Source organism: Cheilinus undulatus, linkage group 1 (genome assembly GCF_018320785.1).
Source record: "Cheilinus undulatus linkage group 1, ASM1832078v1, whole genome shotgun sequence".
NCBI lineage: Eukaryota > Metazoa > Chordata > Actinopteri > Labriformes > Labridae > Cheilinus > Cheilinus undulatus.
Window position 1 is genome coordinate 41,540,591 of NC_054865.1, and position 20,319 is coordinate 41,560,909.

Sequence of the window (20,319 nt, forward strand, 5' to 3'; positions counted from 1 at the left end):
TTCAAGCCACTTTCAGCCTTTTTAAACCATTTAAGCCACTCTTTATTTGCCCCCTTTTGGCATATATTCGCCATTTTACCTTCTTGTGCCACTGATTCCACTATTAACCCATTTAAGCCACTTCTTGTGACTTTTTAACAATGTTTAACCCATTTTTGCCGATTGCAGCCCATTTTAGTCACAAATCTGCCATTCTTAACCTTTTTTTCATTTTTTCAACTTTCAACCTATTTCCTCTGCTTTTTGGCACATTTTGTGTGCACATTTCCTATGCCTACAAGGTTTTCCTTGTAGGCATAGGAAAGGCAGGAACGTGTGCTGTTCTTGCTTGATGCTTTCCACCTAGGCTTGTGAAACAGTCACACTGCCAAATATAGATAACAGCAATGAGTTCAAATTAATAACTACTTATAAGAAATGTATTTAGGACCACAAATCATGTGTTTTTTGACAAAAAGGTCCTGGCTGAAATAAGAACTTTGTTAAGATACATTTCAGCACCAAAAGGCGGCAAGTGTTAGCCAGAAGGCTAGGGAACCAGCCATTTCACTATAAACGGCTGAGATTTATTTTTCTTTGGTCACAGTAAGATATTTCGAAAGGGTGCACTTAAATTTGATCTTGATGTATTTTCTGGGGCTTGTAGTGTAAAAATATACACCTTTACCTTGTGAATGTGTGCAGTGCATGAAAAGACAGACTAAAATGTTCAATAAATGACTCGGACACTTACATTTGCAATATTATTGGTTTCATTTAGTTATCCAGGAAAAAAAACACATCACATTATCACCATTCATTCAACATTTTATATACACATATAACAGGCTTATTTTAATACTTTTAAAATATTTGTACAAAATACACTGTTCTCCCTTTTATAATATGAGTTTATCTGAAGAGGCATTTTGCTGCAGATGTGCGTTAATTGTTGATAATTTGATGGGCTTATTGAGGGGTTGTTCATATTATTGCATGCTCAAAACACCATTATTGCATAAGTCATTCCTTTGTGGGTTTCCGGGTGGAGGAGTTAACAATTACTGTAAATGTCGTGACCTCACCAGCTCAGTGAAGGTTTCTGGGAAGGTTTAGCTGAAAATGATAATAAATATGATTACCAAGTTTAAGATGAGAGACAGAACTGTTTGGTGTTTGGTTTTGGCAAAAAAAGCTGCTGAGTTTGATAAACCTGAGGAGAGTTAGTAACTGGTGGAAACAAACACTCACAAAAGTTTAGAGGTTAAAGCAATGCTGTTTTTTTGATGTTATTATGGTGTTACATATAAAAAATGTTTTTGGGAGATTATATTGGCAAAGTTTCCTTAAAAAGGAATAGTGGTTCTATACAAGAAGAAAAAGGGGAGACATTAGAGCAGGACAGAGAGGAGTAAAGGTTTCCACAGTCCTTCTAGTCTTTAGTACGATTACAGGCAGTGATTTTCTCTTTTTTCCCACAAGTGAGACTCTTCCTTTCCTAACCTGTCACTGGGTTTACTCAATTGGCAATACAACCCATCATTTCAATCACTCCTTCACATACGGACAAATGCACACGCACAAACACGCACAAAACTCAGTCATTCAGTTCAGATACACAGCGAGATCTCTGTATGATGAGAGGGAGATAGAAAACAGTCAAATCTGTCTCCTCATGGATCAACATATTCGACAAAAAAAAAAGGTGATGTTGGAATAATTGCTTGTTCTTTAAAACGATTTCAGATATAAAAAACATCGAAACAATGATTTTTTTTGTTGGTTTTTCAAAAAGAGAATTGTATAAAAGTGATGACTGGCACTGTTCGGGATCCTGTGAACACCCATGAGGCTACATAACCAGTTTGTTTGTTTTTTTTTGGAAAATACATTAAAAAATGTGTTGGTTTGTAGTCATACAAAAGTGACTGTGGAGGCTACCATTGCTGCGACTACAACTACACTTCACATGCACTGGTTTGGCGAGAGTGAGCGCTGATGGGTGTGAACGCTAACGCATAGGACAACACAAAAGTTTAACATCAATAAATGGTCTACCTTCGACAGATTCTGACAGGTAAGATTCACAGCAGGCAGTTTGTCCGAGGAATGCATGTGAGAAAGTTTCAAACTACAGAGGGGACATAAGACGAGGCTAAACTCACAAAAAGTGAATAATTAGGCTGCCGACGGGGCAACACAACCAGTAAGACACTATCCATTTTACTACCGAAACTGAAGACAAGACTGGTTTAAGTGTTAAGATGTTTGATTAATAATAAGCCGAGCTGAAACCATCCATGTGCTAGCTGTGCTTACACCCAATCATTACTTTGTTATTGGAAGTTTTTCTGCTTACACAGAGAAACAAGTGTGCGTTGAAATGTCTGTATGCAGGGCTGAGCTCAACAAACATCAACAGCTCTTTAAAAGTTAGAATATAAATTTCAATGCATATGTTAAAGCTACTCTAAGGCAAAGGTATTTTTTTTCTTTCTTTGATGTACATTTGAACACATCATGAAATTTTACTTACATTTGCCTAATTGTCATTTTGCTGAGCAGACCTTGAAAACATCATATTGTGAGTGAGCTAATTTATGCTTATTCAGCATATTTCAGCAATACTCTTAACTACTGAGATTTGCTAAAAAAGTTTATGGCTAATCTGAGCAGATGAGGAGCATAACAGTCCTGCAGACAAATTTAATTCATTAACTTTTCTGCATAGATGAAGAAGCTAAAGTCCCTGAAACCAAAACCTTCTTTGCTGTTCCATCCACGTTCCACACATTAACTTATGCCAATAATGTTGCAGTTCAGGGGTCATTGTTATAAAAAGTGGGTTTATCCTACACATGCAGATGTTGAAGCACACCAACTTTGCATCTGGTCTAAATTGGTTAAGCACATCATTATTTCACTTTATATTATGTTCAAATTCTGATATTTTCTTTGCAAATTTGTGCTAACTCCCCCTGTAAAGTTAATGACAGTAAACAGGAATTCACTGCATCTTTAACCTTGAGCATAAGTGGGTCAATATGGTCCTGATTTCAACACTTCTTTGAATATAGCGCACAAGGTTTAGCTCATCTATTTTACAATTTGGCGTTTTTGTCTTTCCTAAAAGGTTTATGTGTTTGAACTCAGCCACAGAAAGAAATCAGTCAATAATGATAAAAATCAAGCGCCCATGTTTGTTTCCCCCAGTGTTGGCAGAAAATGTTCCTTAAACCCTGCTTCTGGTTTCACAAGAGTACCACTTCCAACCACAGCTAAATGACTCTTGTGTTAAAAGAATTACAAATCAGAGATAAAATTGACTGTGGAGTAATTTTAGATAAGCTGTTCTTGCCTGTGCTCAGTCCCAACGATCCCTTTTTCTTGAGTGCCCTTGACCTTCACAGTCTTCCTAAGAAAGTTTGGGACTAAGCAATAAAATCAAATCAAAACAGGTGTATGGGTATAACACCGCTCAAAAAGGGAAAATAGTATGCCTTCCTTCCTTCCTTCTAAAGTGAAATACAACGGAACATTTCAATGAGCATTAAAATACACAAATACAAATCAAACAGATAAAATAAGCTTTTTGAAAGTGTGCTGCGAGGCTTGTTCATCCATAGATTTGGAGGCAATTAAAGTGCGTGTTGGTCACTGTCAAAACTGTCCAGTGAAAACGTTTGTTTCTTCTTTCGTCACATCACAGGAGGGAGTCCTCAAAAAGATGTATGTCGTGATTATCTCTTCAATCATTTTCCTCCTTTCATGCACAATTGTTCCTATTTTCATGTTGATTTGAGGTCTGTTCTCCAAAGTTGGAGTGATGCACCTTAGAGAGACTGAAAAGAGAAGTCCAACTAGTCCATCAGCTCATTTAGTCCAGTATTGTGTCTAAAACTCTTCTTTTCCTTTCCAAAAAAGCCACTCAAATCTATTGAACCTGCTTCCAAATTTTCAGCTTTCAAGAATAGAGATTTCAATTTTCAATACGAGACACAGAGCATTGATATGATGGACTTCATTGCAGCAAAGTAAGATATGCTGGTTCTGGGCATCATAGAAAACGGTACACAGGGCCGCTTCTAGATGGAGTAGGTGGAGCTTTCAGACTGCTGGCGGATGTAGCACTGGAAACTCTTGTCTCCAATTGGATGCTCCCTGAAGAAACAAACAGAAGAGAAGATATTTTGGGTTACTGTGGAGGAAGAATGGAACACTATCAGAGGAGAAATCTAAGCCAGGAGGTGAAGTGGAGGCAGAAATTTCCAGAAAAGTCTAAACCAAACTTTAATGAGATGGGAAAATCCTGATCCAAACCCCAACACTGACTGAAAGTGTGGTTTGGATATATTTGAATGTTAAAAGTGGTACTGTTAATCTCCAGCCTTCATTGTTCATGTTAAATTGATTGTAGGGAAATGTGGATTGTGTGTCTGCACCACCTGCTGGCCCACAGAGGAAGCTAGTCTGTATTGAACTAGATTTTTCTCTTTGAAACTTTTCAGGTACTGCATGGTATATTCTAGGCCTGGGCGATAAATCCTTCAATATTGATAAAACTTACTCATGGAAAATCTTGATTCAGAAAAAAAAAAAAATCTAGATTTTGTCAGAATGGACTAGATGAAAATGCTGCATCACAATAAAAATGTTTTGCCTGAGTTATGCAACCGCTTGTTAAGTAAATTCAAATTGTTTGTGCCAAAACCCTACAATAAGTTTTAGAATAAAGCCTGTAAATAAAATAAACAATATTATCTAATAAAAACAGGGCAATGTAGCTTTTTTCTAACATGACTGTTACGATTCTACCTTATTTGTCGAATGGATCTGCTGTCTGTAAAGGGAAACAGTTGATATAATAAACTAAGGTAAACACACGTACAATAGTATTGATATATTATATAATAAAATACAATAGCATTCCTCATGCTTCTCCTTAAACTAAATACTCCCCTGAAACTGCATAGTCCACTATTGAAGACACGAAACTCAGTTTACTTCTGTTAGATGTTACTGATAAAATAAAAGTAAAACCTGTCAGGAAAGGGGGAGGAGGGACGCAATAGAGGACCCAGTCATGTGAGAGCCAGTCCCACTTTCCCTTTGGTTTTGCATGTTCACATTAGGTAAAGAGGTATCCCAGTTCTCTTTTTAATCAAGGTCTCAGGCAAAGGGCCAAGGGCTGCATAGTCCTTGAAATGAGCATTATCCAGGGCCACACTTGAAACTGAGGGGTATGATGAATTTTCCACCATGCACCGCATTCTCTTGCTAAATGGCACAATGGATTATGATGGAGGTGCATAAATATACCTTTTTATGGCATCTATACTTGTATTTGTCCATGTATTCAATCTTTAGCTACTAGGGATGGGAGTTTATTGTATTTTTGGCATGTGCACATGTAAACAAGGGCTGTTAATTATAAGTATATGAAGAAAATTTACACAGATCTGTAGTATGAATGAGATACCTCTGATTACGTAGCAATTTATCGGCAGCGTGTGATGATGTAACAGCAATCAAATAGTATCTCATTTCTTAGGGGAATGTTTTCACCCCTGCCCCTTACCACTCTGTTTCAAGGGGCAAGAGGAAGGGGAAAAAGGATTGGCCCTGACAGTTAACAAAAGAGATAGCCACTAGAATCACAAACAATAATTGGAAAGGGGGACAAACTAAAACAAAAATGGGAAAATCCCAAATCAAAAGTTCCTGTTTTGAATAACACTGAGAAAAAACTAGGAACTAAACCACAGCTGCCAAGCAGCTGATTAGAAACTAAAATTCCTGGGGAGTCTGAGGAAACACTCATAAGGAAATAAAAACACAAAGGCCACCAGACTGGTGTTATGAGAGAATTAAAAGTTCTGCACAAGGAAATCCATCATCAACCCCCTACAATCTTTAAGCAACTAGTAAAATCAGGGAAACCACAGAAGTGCTTTGGTAGACCAATATTTAAGAAAACCATGAGAAAATACAGAGAAGCTCTCGCTACCTCTGATGTTGAGATAATGAGTCAGAAAAGAACACTGGAGCTTAGTAAGCTTCCCATACCTGGTCCTCAGCAAGGCCATCCAGCCCCACACGCCTGACTCTGCACTGAGCTGGGCCTCAGTGAGCATCAAGAGCAAGTGTCCTCACAAAACTTGCTCTCAATCATTTCTTTTTTATTTTACTTCTAGGCCAACCCTAACCAATAAGTGAAGTTATGGATAAAATGTAATCTGAGGTTGTACCATACAAAATTAAAAAAAATACATACTGGCTGCCTATCTTTGTCTTCTTGAACTTGTCGCGTTTGTACTTGGTGTGCTGCTGCTCCAGCGTCTGCACGGCTGAAACAATCTGTTTCAGAGTCTTGTAGGTCTCCTGGGGGTCATCAATGACAAACGTGGAGTACTCCTCCTGCTCAGGCCCGTCATACACCGACTTACTGCCACAGGCCTCTGCGAGGGAAGACCGACAGAGGATGAGCGTGACTTATAGAAATAAAAACTAATGCTGCAAACATTTCAAAATGTTTTATCTAACCTTGCATCTTGATTAGTTTGGTCATGTATGTGCTGAAGAGGGAGTAGATCCTCTCAGTCTCTCTGTCTCCATCTACGTCCAGCTGGATGTTTGCAGGGAGGCCACTGAATGCACACACAATAAGATGTGTGAGCAGAAATAAAGAACCCTGATCAAACATTTAGTTATCATTAACTTTACATACCCAGTGCAGGGCGAGCACCCAGGAGCTGTATCTGCTGAGAGTTTGCAGCAGAGCCAGTGGCCATTGAGGTAGGCTGAAGGATGGTAGGTGCTCAGACGTTTGCGGTTGCACTGGCTGACTTTGGTCAGGATGTCGATCCAGTCACGAGCCTCCACACAGTTGTTGGCCTGGATGTAAAGCGCTCGCTCCGGCTGAATAACCTGGAACATCTGGAGGAGGGAAACAGGGAACAGAAAGTTATGAAGGAGTCTGAAAGCTTGTTATAGAGATTTGGGCAAAATGCCTGTCATTTTATAGGAGGTTGTGGTGTTTGGCTCCTTACATTTTTCATCTTAAAAGACTCCTCCTCTAACCGCTCCACAGCCAGAATGTTCTCTATGGGAATGCTGCAGAGAGCGCCCTCACCTGGGGAAACACAAGAAACATACCTTCACATAACTTGTATTTTTTAAAGCCATAACTTTTGATCCCCATGGTCAACTCTGTCAGATGTTTTTCTTTTTGCATTATCCTCTGCTTCTTTTATTCTGCCTATTTGTTAAAATACCAGCTAATCTACATGCAATAATAACTCTTATTTTAAAGGATTAGTTTAATCTGTTTTTTATCAAAGATAAAGTTAGAAAATCATGAAATGCATACATTTGGGAAACAAACTGACTGATATGACTTCTGTAGTCAAAAACGTCCCTTTTATATGGTTTTCTGGGGATTTTTTTCCATGTAAGACTTAAAAGAGCCAAAGACGTCATAAAAGAGCTACATGGCTCAAGATCTAGGCAGTGAGTATCACTGATCTAGAAATCTTTAAAGTGCACTACTCTTAAGATAAAATAAAAATGATATCCTACAGTCTCATAAAAAAGGGAAAGTGACTTCAAGTAAGCTAGGACTCAGGAATTACACTTTATGACTTCAGAAGACTAATACTTTAAAAATATTTGCACTTTTCCATCTTTTTTTTTTACTGTTTTATTGACAATTCAGGCCAAACACTGATAACATACAATATTTAAACTTCCTTGACAAAAACAGCTCTTCCAACACCAACATTTTCTATTGATATTACCTTTTTGGTCTCAGAAAGGAAATTAATATCAAGATAAGTAGCAAATGTGAGCAAAATATATAATGATGGCAACAAAAATCAAAGATATTCCTCTATTCGGCCAAATACAGAGTTACATGTGCCCATCTACATAGAAAGATATCCTTTTTGAATTGCAGCTGTGCAGTCATTTCCTCCATAATGTACACTTGTTTTAGTCTTCTAGTCCATTTTTGCACCATGGGAGGTAGATTCTGCATCCAGAAGATGGTACAACTTATCACCATGTAGTATACATTTTGGTATGCATTTCAACATGTAATATAATGGATTCAAAGGTAAGTCTATGGCTAAAATAGCTATTATCTCATTTTTAATATCGTCCCAAAATTTCTGCAGTTTTGGACAGTCCCAGAAAATATGGGAGTGATCCCCAGTCATGCAAAAGCCTCTCCAGCATGGCGGTGAGACTGATCCATCAAACCTAGACAATATTCGAGGAGTCCTGAAGTACCTTATTTTAACCTTCCAATTAAATTCTCTCCACATTGGGCTATTTGTGATCTTATGACTACTTAGGCACTTTTCCATCTTGATATGCAATCTATTTCAAGTTTAAGTATCCATGAGCATGTTGTCCTTTGTTTTGTGCATTGCTTTATGATAACAGAGTTCATCAACAGCACAGCTAAAAAGAACGCTAAAAGATGTTAAAACTGAGTAAATTTTGGCCTGAGCTTGTTTGGATGCAGCAACGTTTTTTTTTCCTCCTCCTCAGTAACTTAATCTCCACCATGTGTTGAACACACAATGTGCTCAGACTAAATTTAGACTCAGCAGATTCTCTCCCTCCTGCTGATTCTTGCAAATGTTCACACGGTGACAGAAAGAAAAAAGACACAAAGCATCTGAAATAAGATCCTGAGGGACCTTTGGCCTTACCTTTGGTTTTGTGGTACGTAAACTCGTGGTTGGTGAGGCGAAACCATCTCTTCTTGAAGTTCTTCATTCCAAACCGGTTTCTTCCTTGAGCCCTCTTGATCATAAATCTGAGAGAAAAACAGCAAGAAAATATCCAGTTGAAACCATGATAGAAGAGCTTGTGTTTCACTAAGATATTCAGTGCATTCAAATACTTGTATTCTCTTGCAGGATGCATTCCTTGAGTATGTCTACACAACTAATTTAGTGCGTTACCTAAAGGTATTAGAGTTGCATAAAAATGTCATTCCTTTTCAGCTGAAAGACTCCTTTCAGTAAATGTATCATTTCATTCACATGCTTTAATTTCTCCTTTTATTGCTTCTGTTCATGTTTTGTAAAAACTCATAGATTAAATGCCTACGAGTATAAAAGGAAACTTGTCAGCAGATAAGAGGTGTCCATTTTTATGCATGTTTTACCCCTTAACTCATTAATCATAAAACACAACTGACATCTGCTGAATCACAACACAAGATTAGAGATATTTTTTCCCACCAGTCTCATTTTAAAGCACTTCAGTAAAATCAACGTGAAAAGACTTGAACCTTGAACTAGCTAATCCATCATACTCAACAATGCATGACATGTTTTTAAAACAACAAGGTTGAGATATCATGTCACTTACATTTGTCACTGACAGGGAATATTTAGCTAACATCTCTTGTTTCTTTGTGAAAGGATGCCATTGAGCTGAGCGCTGAATGTTAGTACTTACAAAATGTAAGAAACTAGTGCTGAATTAAGTAGATAAACAGACACCATATTCAAAGATAACTGGCAACTATTTTAATCTTTTTTGTTACTGCTTATAGACCTTCAGTAAGTAGGATGTGCTAGTATTTTATTTATTATTGTATTTTCTTGGCCTTTAAACAGTATTAGAAAGAAAATCTAAAGAAAATTTGCAGAAAAAATGTAATAGATTTGTTTAGCCTAGTTATTCTAGCCTGACCTGTACCGCTGCTCAGGCCTGATTTAAAGCAGGAATTTTTCTAACAATGTGGTTTTAATAATAATAGTTTTAACAAACAAAAAAACAAACTAATTTGTTTTACTGACAAGAATCTATCCAGATGAGATCATAAAGAGCAAAAAAACAGAAACCTGTATTACAGATGTGGCCTATTTATTGTTTATGATATTCAGAGCAGTGAGGATGAGGAGCAGACGCGCAGCCATCGCTGTGCACTAAACGCATGGAGCTGTTAGGAGAGCATCAGTACATTAGACAGCTAAAGTCTGCACTGCATTTCACTCACTTTGTTGGGAAAGTGAGTTGCATTAAAACAGATCATGAATTGAAGTATTTGCTTCTTTGTCCTCCTTCGGGACCAACTGAATGCTTGCTCCTTTTTATCCTAATATGCCCCCCACTGCACTATCTCAAGCAAAGTGGAGCTAGCTAGCAGTGCCAGCTTTTTAACAGCTTTTCTAACTCATTATGTCAAAAACAGAAATAAAAAAGCAGGGATGTAATATGTAAATATATTGCTTGGAGTGTAGTTTTTAAGAGACCAGCAGACTTGGCTGGTGCATTTTGTAATTTGTGCACTGGATCTGTACCGAGGGAACATTTTGATAATTTGAAAAAAAAAAAGGGACATTTCTGACTCCCCTTGAGCCTGGGACTGAAGGGAGAAGCAGGGATCTTGGTCTGACCCAGTTTCACGTCTGGGCCTTGTCAGGCTTGAACAGAGAATCTGACCTCTAATTTAAATATAGTTTGCTGTTTCATTTATAGGTTTAATTTGATTTTTTTTGCACCTTTGTACATACTTTTTGTGATATCAATACTGTATTCAATATTCTTTTTGCTACGATATATTTCTATAATAATCTATTACATTTTTGAGCCTCTTACTATTTTTATCAGCCTCTTAATTTTTAGTCTTCTTCTACGTTATCTGTTTTGCACCAAACTCCAATTCAAAGTCCTTGTATGTAAAAATGTGCTTGGAAATAAAACTTGATTCTGATTGTTCACTCAGAGATCATTTGGTTTTAATTCTTAATGCCACCAGGACGGCACTTTCTTGCAATTCCAGGGGAAAAACCCTGTTGTATTCCTACAACTATCTGCTTTATGCTAACACCCCTAAGTGACCTATAGGCCAGCTCCATTTAAACTCCAGCAGGCCTTTGTATGAAAGTATTCTTTTTAATTTAAAGTTAAGGCTCCTGCTGTAACTGTCATGTGTATGCTGCTGCTGACTATGTTTTTCACTTTTGTTTCTATTGGTAGGCTGCAAACTGAATTGCCTTTCTGAGACTAGTATTTTGAATCTTTAATATTCATATGTCCTGACTTTTTAATGGTTCCTCCATGATGGATTAGCTATTTCAAGAGTGTTTCCAAACTCAGTAGTTCAAGTTTCTCAGTGCTATTCATTCCTGCAAATAATCTCAAAATTACAGTATAATTTGTAAATTATTTGACAGTGAGGCATAACATTATGTTCTCAAAGGGATAAAACATGTCAAACAACTGTTTTTGGTCCAATTGAGGAGTAAACACAAGGATATTTTTGTTTTAGAGTTTGAGGGCCAGAGGATACAACAAGTAAAAAGCACTGGGGTTACAAAATAACAGATTCAACTCTCCTATAGAATATTTTTCTATTACAACTGCACATTTCAGCCGCTGTCAAACTGCCCGGAGCGATGCTGAAAACCCCGGTGTTACGTCGGTGACTTGTTCAAAGTCTGCACAAAGGGTGTAAAGGGTCAAGATGCAGACAGATATGTTTGTACAGTAACCAACCCCTGCTGTCACACCAAGCATGTCTGGCATGACGAATAGAGCTGCTAGCACTAGTGACACCTCCTACATAAGCAGGCTTTAAGTTAGACACTTTACTTTATACCATTACAGTCCCTGAAGGCATCACACTACTGCCTTATAAATATAGAGAGACTAAAAGCACCATCACAGTGTCTGAGGACATAACAGTTCATTGATAGGTTGCTTTTATACAGGCTGGGTATAAAGTAAAGTGCAGCAGCATCTACAGTAGCAATGTTGGGAGAGAAAACAGCCGACTAGGTTTGGATGGGTTACAGTGCACACACAGGGGGTCACAAGGGCAAAGCTTTTACACAGAGAAGCTCTTACCTGCCCTTCGTGCCTTTTGACCCCTTCCCATCAACCCTCTGTATAGTGAGTTTTACACTCCTACGCCCGGGTAGCACAAACAAAAGAGGGTGGGGGTGTTGGTGAGTGAGGTGCTGACACAACTACTGTCAACTCTCCTCCTCTTTACAGCCTTATCAGAAAAATCATCAAGACAGCAGCCCAGGTGTCACGGGAATCCTGAATTTACTTAAGGAGGGTCAAACATGTTAGGATAAAAACAAGCTCTTCTGTGTCAGCTTGGGAATGGGATTAATCAGTTTACGTAGAGAGTTTGATATTTAACATCATCCTTAGGTCTGTAAGGTAAATGTAACGCTACAAGGCAGCTGGTTAGCTTAGCTCAGCTTTCGCTTACATGGTGCAGAAAACAACAGGTGGAGTTTTGTTCATTTGTAGCAAATCAGTCTAACAGCACATGTAAAGCTCACAAATTATAGTGCCTAAGTGAAACATAAACAAGCTGAATGCTTGAAAGAACAGAACCATGAGTATTAACACAGTGCTGAGAACAACAAACCAAAAAAAGAGTTTTACGTCTCTTTATTTATAGGAAGTCATTACTCAGCAATAAACAGTCATGTGAATACGTTTTAGGCATGTAGGGCGCTAAGGACTCATCACTGAGCCTGATATGCTACAAACTCAGGGCAGAATCAAGCTAGATAGATATTGACACAGGTTCAGCTCGACCACATCTCTTTTGTCCAGGACTTTGCGCCTCTGGTAATACACCCAGAGCCCGCTGGCATTTCAGGGTTGTGCTAATTCCTGCCTGATGGTGCCCTCAGTTAGCTCACTCGCCACATTTATGCCTTGCTTCAGCCTCCATTTTTGGCTCAAATATGCCTAAAAGTTTTGCACAGTACTGTATATGCATAGAATATATTGAATTTACGCTGTAATACGTTTCAGATTATCTCGAACCAAGCCATTAATATGTTATAGCTTGCTTTTCATTAGCACAGAAATAAACATGCTCTTCTATAAAGTTATGTACCAAAAACAGTATGTTTATTACAGGCAGAAAAAGTTTAATTACTATGTTAATCTGATAAAACTGCTCTTTGGACTAACATATCAAGATAAAGCAGTTGCACATCGATTTTCTCTCGCATGCATATGCCTTATCATGACTAGGTGTTCTACACATGCTTCAGAGTCTCAGCGCCGTCCTTTGACATGAAAGTCAAACAACACCTGAGCTGCTTTCGGAAAACATGAGATGTATTGGGCTACTGCTAAAGCCCTTTCAAACATATTAAAGAGAACTGCACTCACTTGAGAAAATACATGTTTTGTGTTTTTTTCTAATTTCAAAGGATAAAAATCTCTGCTACTACTTTGCCCTTCCAAAAAAACAAGATATGAACACCCGTAATCCTCGTTTTATCTTCTTGAACGAGTAAAAGTAAGACACATGACTGAATTATTTAGCTTTACAAGTGCTGATAGATGGATAAAGTTACCATTAAACAAGCTTGTACCCAGCTGTTTCACTTTTTTATCATCATGCTAACCAGCTGCTTACAGAGGACATGGGAAGTGTGGTATCAGCATTTCTCAAAAAGTCTCATTATAGACATTTAAGCCTTAATGTGCCACTTGTGCAAAGACATTCATGATCAAACCATAAGAAGACAAACATAGAAGCATATAAATTAGAGCTGAAAAGGTGACAGACAGTGAATGGACATGAGACAAGCAGCCTACTCAACATAGTTTTTCTACAATTAAGATACTTGAAATAGCTTTTTACGCCTTTTTCCACATTTGTAAAATGTGAGTTAATTCTTATAGATATCTGATTAATGAAAAGGGTCCTTACCCCTCTTTGAGCATGATTGGTGTTTCAATACTCTTCTGGTCCCATTTTCCCGAGGTGGAGATCAGATCTAGGAACTATGGAGGGGAGGAAAGGATGCTATATGTCAACAACTTTATCACAGTGGTATCTGAGGTCAGCTAAAACTATACTATGACTTCACTTTAACCAAATCCCTGCTACAGTTTGTGTCGTCTTATGATATCTAGGTTCTCATGGTGTTTAGGGTTAAATATGTTGGTGGAGTTTTGGTTTGTTCTACTTTTGGGGGTTTTGTCGATGCTGTTTGGGTGTTTTGGCTGTTGGTTGATTGTTTATTTGTCTTTTGTATGAGCTGTAATGCTTTGTTCTCTTTCATCTCAAAGTACTGTGTCAACTCTTGTTTTTAAGTGCTATATAAATAAAGTTATGATTGCTTATGCAGGAACAGTTTTATTACTCATATTTTCAAGGTATCATTGTAAGGCATACAAAATAGAACTTTGACAATGTGTCTACACACTGGCAGAGATTTCTAGTGCAGATAGAAGAGAAGACGAACACTCACATTCTTCACAGCGTCGGCATATTTCTGCTCATTGAAGTAGTCATAAAATGCAGCCATGTAAGACTCTTTGAAATTGGCCTGGAAAAGAATAAAAGCAAGAGAGAAACGAGTGACGGGGAGAGAAAGATCAGCAAAATGTGTTAAATTTAACTCCTCAGACAGAAGAACAAAAGACGTCTACTTTAGTCACTGGCAGAAGAACGCAGAAATAAAATTTAATATCAGAGGTGCTCACAGATTTAGACTTGGCAAGACTTCCCAGGGTCTGGATGGTCTTGGAGATGAGGGTGAGGGTTCGTGAGGTCGAGGGATCCTAAGAGGAAAATATAGGTCATGAAATTAAAAAAAACGAAATCCAGAAAAATCAGAACTGCTGCTTTACGGTTTCACAAAATACCACCATCAATGACAATGGTCTATTCAGACCAGGGGTGTCCAAAATATGGACCATGAGCCAAATGAGGTCTCTGACCCATTTTTAATTGGCCTGCAGCAAATTCTAAACATAAAATGAAATACGGTCTACATTAGAACATGAAGCTTGTGCTTGATTGTAGTATAATATTAGTTTTAGCTACTGTGCTAATTCTGTAAAAAAAAAACATTTTGACAAAGAGAATTTATTGATGTGCTTTTTTCTGGACTAAACTGCAAACAATAAGCATACTGACAGTCAGTTTCCTTTCTCTGGAGCATGAAGCATCATTCTCATCCTAACTGGGAAGGAGCCAGTGGTAGCCAGGGCCAACCAGGGCTCCACTGAAATCTGACTGGCCTCCTTAAAATCCTTAAAATGGTTGGCAATTTGTCTTGTCAGCTGCTAACTAGCCATGTAAGCACCCTATCCTTAAACACATCTTTACCTAAATTGGACTGGATTTACTATCTTAATGTCCTACAGGTGAGATGTATAAAGGCAGCCCCGCCATCTGAATAATTTTCTGTATGTGGCCCTCAACTGTAAAAGTTTGGGCACCCTTGATTTCAAACCTGGACACACAACATCTACTGTAGACTAAAATATTATATGACGTGCGAAATGAAGTGGGCAATCCAACATGGAAAATAATGTTGGAAATGGTCCTTTAACAATATCTCAAATATAAGCAATATTTTCTGGCAGCACTTGTTTCCAGAGACCTTTGTAAACTTGTTTATTACAGCTGTGTAAAATGTAAAAGATAAAAAAGTGTAGAAAACAATAGTTTTACATGAATGTCTGTGTGTTTTATGCATCTTAAATATCATTCTGTTTAAGTATTATTTTGCTTCTGTTGCACACAGCATGAAGAGACAGCATGCAGAAAATTGAATTTAAAGGAAACATGAACAAACACTGGAGACAGGAGCATTATCACTCTTCAGACTGGGTTATTTCTGAATAGTGCAAGGAATCAGACCAGCCAAGAAAAAAGCAGTGAGCTAGAATCTAAAAGAGGGACTATTTTAATCTATACTGAAATGGTAGGGATATGAAGTGCAACAGAGATCAGAAAAACTGCACTTCATACATTTGGCAGCACACCTGACTACGCGTTTGGCTGAGTTTATTGTATTAAAAGGTTGTATCTTTTTTTGGACATGAAAAGAAATATCAGGAATTGAGATTCTGCCCACACTTGACCTGAAAACCCTCTTGTTAATATGTTTTTCTAAAAATATCAAACTCACCGGATGGTGTGGCCTTAGATGGAACAGGTTTGGTGAGAGGATGGCTGGAGCAAAGAAACGCAGGAAGATGAAACTGCTCACTGCTGTGTACCGGACGTCTTGGTCAACTGGGGGGGGGCAGAAAAATGTCAAGAAAAAAGTATTGATAAGGATGCAATAAAATTCATCCAGTGGGCATGATCTATGACTGGTCTGCAAGAAAAAAGGTACATTATTGAGCATAAAATAAAGCACAATTTCTAGTATAAAAATCCTCCTTCCAATTGTTTTTTTTTTCAGGACCATGAAAACAAACTTTAGTCCAGGAATGTCCAAATCTTTTCCACTGAAGGCCACACACTGAATAATATAAGTATGGTGGGGCCGCTTCAACATACCTCACCTTGAGTTAATAAAAGTAAAAACAATCTGATGAAAGTTAAGATATTCTTAGAAATTATGTGTGCTTTAGATGGCTAGTTAATGGCTGAATAGGCAAATGGCCAATTATTTTAAGGATTTTGGGTAAGCCAGTTAGATTTCAGGGGCCCTGGCTAACACTGGTCCTGCTCTTGGAACACTTTGTACTGATATTTGCTGCAGTAAGCTATCAAGGAATTATTAAACAAGATAATGTTATTATTTTGGTTGCAAGCATATTTGAAATTAATCAATTTAATCAAGAAAAATCATTGGGATAAATTATTCTCGTCTAAATGTTTGTTTACACTATTAGCATAGTAGCACTGCCTTGTGCTGAAACTAAGAGTTACAATACAATTAAGCACAAGACTTATGTTCTGATGTTTTTTTGTTTGTTTGTTTTTTTTGCTGGGTGCCAATCAAAAACATACCATGGGCCACATTTGGTCCCCAGGCCATAGTCTGGACATCCCCGAATTAGTCAGCCTTAAACATAACATTCTCTCTTTAAGAATAAATACATACTCTTGGCAGTTCATTTAATACCTAAATCTATTGATCAGGATTATAATTGACTCATAAATGTTGTAAATAATTATTTTAAAATGCTGATGTTGTTTTTCAGCTCATATTGGGTCACATGTCTGATACAATGTAGACATACCAATTAAATATGTTGTACTATCTGGAAAAGCTCATAATTCATGTGGCTGCAGTACTTCTTGTCAGCCAACAGGGGGCAGAAGAGTATATGTCTCTGATAGTACATTGCTCAGCCAGATTCATAACGACCATGTAGGAGGTTTAATTGTTCTCAGGTTTGACACAAATAGCAGAGTGCTAATAGGAAAGTGTCCTTGGACATCTGGTACATCCTGTTCTTTATTGTGTGTTTCCTGTTTCTTATTTGCAGTTTGCTTTCTCTCTCTCACACTCTTCCTCTCCTCTCAGGTAAGTCATTCAGGAGATGAGTTACCTTGGAAACGAGTGGCAGCAGACTCTCTCAAAGAGAAAAAGATATCACACATGACAGTAGGGCAGCGAACGCCAGAGGTGGTGATGACGTTGAAAATCCGGTCGACATACTGACGAAGGTTTTCCTGAGGAGGAGGAGGGAGCGGATATGTCAGATCATACAGTAAAAACCATACAGTAACAAATGCACAACAGCAGAAATACAATATCTTTTCCTTACCCTGTTTGTCTCCAGGTTCTCTGACTCTTTGAGCTTCACAGGGTCGATTTCACAGGGTTTGTGTTCTGTGCAGATCTGTGACAGATTTAAAAGTACTGAAATAACCACTCAAAAAATTATTGAACAGGACATCTTAAGACATGTGATACAAATTAGATTATAGACTAAAAGTTTGACATCTGTTACAGAATTGGAAATACTGTGGCTCAAGGAGGAAAAATACCTCATCTATAATGGGTTTCAGTGTGACTTGTAGATAGTGCCTTCCTGCCAGCTTCATGGTCTCATCAATGCACTTCGAGGTCAGCGAGTTTCCTCTGAAAATGGTGTTAGGATCCCTTCAAATAGAGAGAGGTTGGATTGTTTTTCAATGCACAAAGAGGAAGCCAAATAAGCCAGTAACCACATTTTATGAGACATTTAATAAATTGCATTATTGTGGCTCACTAAATTTGCACAGGGATGGTGAAATATTGAAATACTAAGCTTGTAATTATGGCCATATGATGACCACATTTCTATTGTCAACTAAATTAATAATCCTAAAATTATGTGATAAAATAAATTATGATACATAAAAACAACAAAGCACTTTTATTTTTCACTGTAAAGAAAGCTATTTCGTATCGTAGATTATTAGAAATAATTAACTTTATAACTTAATGTGGCACATATTTCTACACAGGGGAAAAGATTGCAAACATTCATTGTTTCAACTAAAAACAACAAACTGCATTTGGCACATTAGTCATGTTGTAGGGCACTGACTCATATCATATCATATTACAATGTGCCGTGCCGTGCTGTACCATACCCTGCCATATTGTATCATACCGTACCGTACCATATCATATCATACTGTATCGTATCATATTGTATCGCATCACATCACATCCTTTGGTGTTATTTTGTATCGTATCATTTCGTGTCATATGGCATCGCATTGCATCATACCCTACCGTATGGTATTGCGTCATATCGTATTGTATCGTATCATTTTGTATCGTATCGTATCACATCGTTTTGTATCATTTCATATCGCATCGTATTATTTCATATCGCATTGTATCATTTTGTATCGCATCTTATCATATCAGTTAGTAGCATATCGCAATGAAATGATACCATTTCGATGCCATGGTATGGTATGGTATCATTTCGTATCGTAAAATAACATCATTTCATATCGTATCAAATCGCATCTTATCATATTGTTTTGCAACGTTTCATTTCATATCGTATCGAATCATATCGTATCGTATTCTATTGTATCCTATTGTATTGAATATTTTGTAAAATTTCTTGTCGTATCTATTTTGAAATTTTCGGGGGAAAGCATCTTGCCTTAGCAAATATTATTTTTTGATATGGAAATTCCTGAACGTATGGTCTGTGTCCTGCTGGTGTAATAAAAAGCTACACCATACAGAATGTCCCAAAAAAAAATCAGAGTTGACTGATGCATTGTTATCACTGATGTGGGACCTTTTTATTTCAGTTAATTGTTAATGAAAATTGCACCATGGTTCTTGGTTTTATATAAATTACAAAGATGTTGCATGATACTCACTGTGTGCGGTTGACTTCAGCATGAGCTATGGCGCTAATAAAAGGCACAATTTTGCCGTAATGAAGAAACAGTCGCACAAGGGGAATGGCAGCCTCTTGTTTCTCTCGACACACCTCCCCCAGAATATGAGCCGTGGACGCTGACACAGGCTGGACACAGAGAAGTGAACAAACAGAGTATTTACATATGGGTGTTTAGTACAGTATAAGATGCAGCAGGACACTAAAATGTTTGTGGGACACTCATGTAGACGTACCCCTACATTAGCAGAGTGCAGCAGTAGATCTCTTAGGGGAGTGTAGTGTTCAGAGGGGAAGACGTGGTCCTCGGTGTAAACAATGTTTAGACGCAGAGAGCCGAGCTCTTCTACCTTCACTGACTTTCCTCCATTCTCCCTCGGCTGGAGAAAGTACCTGCAGAAGAAGAGAATAAGATCCACGGTCAGGAGAGATGCGTGATAATGGACTTTAGATGTACTAATTGAGAAACAATTTGTGTCTGCTTAATCAATCTGAAACTAAATCTATTTGAATTACATGTAGGAAAAATCTTGTTTTGACTTAACAGAGCCTATTAACTTTTCTATTTGTTCAGATTTCCAAAGAAGAGCTCTCATTATTTATAGAGGGAATGAAAGTTTCCCAAATAAACAAAACACAACAGGCCCTGTTGTTGGAGATGATCACTGAAGCTCAGCAAAATCTACCCTGATTGAATAAAAACATTAAAGCAGCTCTGTTGTGAATGTTGATGCTTGTTGCTCTGCTGTTGCTACTGCAACAAATACTCTGAATGTCAACAATAATGAAATCAAACCCTCCCCGTCACAGCAGGGGTACAGAGCACTGCTTGTTCAGTGGTAAAACCATAAAACAGAATCAAATTGTAGAACGACCAAAAGGATCAAGTGAAAGGGGACAATTTTGTGTATGTGTCTCTCACCATGCATCGTGGACCCCGGCCTGACCCAGGACCCGCAGAGGAACACGCACACCTCCTAGAAACTCGTCCCCAAACTTCAGGTTGCTGGCGTTCCACAGATCCACCCTGAATATAAAAACACACAGTACAGTTCATATCATGGGGCATGTTTAAGGACACCAAGAAACCTCATCTAAAAATATGTGTTGTCTCACCTCAGCGCCAGCTTATCAACGTCCTCCTCTTCAACATCAAACTGTCTCTTTGTGTAGCTTAACGGTCGTGTCACCTAGAAATACAGACAGAGTAAACACAGAGCG

The 20,319-nt window shown here is 38.0% G+C and overlaps 1 protein-coding gene across 1 annotated transcript in view; it reads right to left on the minus strand.

Moving 5' to 3' along the window:
* Nucleotides 1–743: 743 nt before the first annotated feature.
* Nucleotides 744–20,319, minus strand: part of rasa3 (RAS p21 protein activator 3) — a 67,607-nt gene continuing 48,031 nt past the window's right edge. Inside the window, exons 8-24 of the mRNA XM_041788649.1 lie at nucleotides 20,215–20,288; nucleotides 20,021–20,125; nucleotides 19,335–19,491; nucleotides 19,079–19,227; nucleotides 17,732–17,846; nucleotides 17,509–17,583; nucleotides 17,290–17,413; nucleotides 15,912–16,018; nucleotides 14,476–14,553; nucleotides 14,241–14,318; nucleotides 13,697–13,770; nucleotides 8,697–8,803; nucleotides 7,029–7,111; nucleotides 6,707–6,915; nucleotides 6,523–6,626; nucleotides 6,254–6,437; nucleotides 744–4,140 (exon numbers count right to left, since the gene is read on the minus strand). Coding sequence (XP_041644583.1) covers nucleotides 4,065–4,140; nucleotides 6,254–6,437; nucleotides 6,523–6,626; nucleotides 6,707–6,915; nucleotides 7,029–7,111; nucleotides 8,697–8,803; nucleotides 13,697–13,770; nucleotides 14,241–14,318; nucleotides 14,476–14,553; nucleotides 15,912–16,018; nucleotides 17,290–17,413; nucleotides 17,509–17,583; nucleotides 17,732–17,846; nucleotides 19,079–19,227; nucleotides 19,335–19,491; nucleotides 20,021–20,125; nucleotides 20,215–20,288 — 1,899 coding nt within the window. The 3' untranslated portion in view covers nucleotides 744–4,064. The remainder of the gene's footprint in view (nucleotides 4,141–6,253; nucleotides 6,438–6,522; nucleotides 6,627–6,706; nucleotides 6,916–7,028; nucleotides 7,112–8,696; nucleotides 8,804–13,696; nucleotides 13,771–14,240; nucleotides 14,319–14,475; nucleotides 14,554–15,911; nucleotides 16,019–17,289; nucleotides 17,414–17,508; nucleotides 17,584–17,731; nucleotides 17,847–19,078; nucleotides 19,228–19,334; nucleotides 19,492–20,020; nucleotides 20,126–20,214; nucleotides 20,289–20,319) is intronic.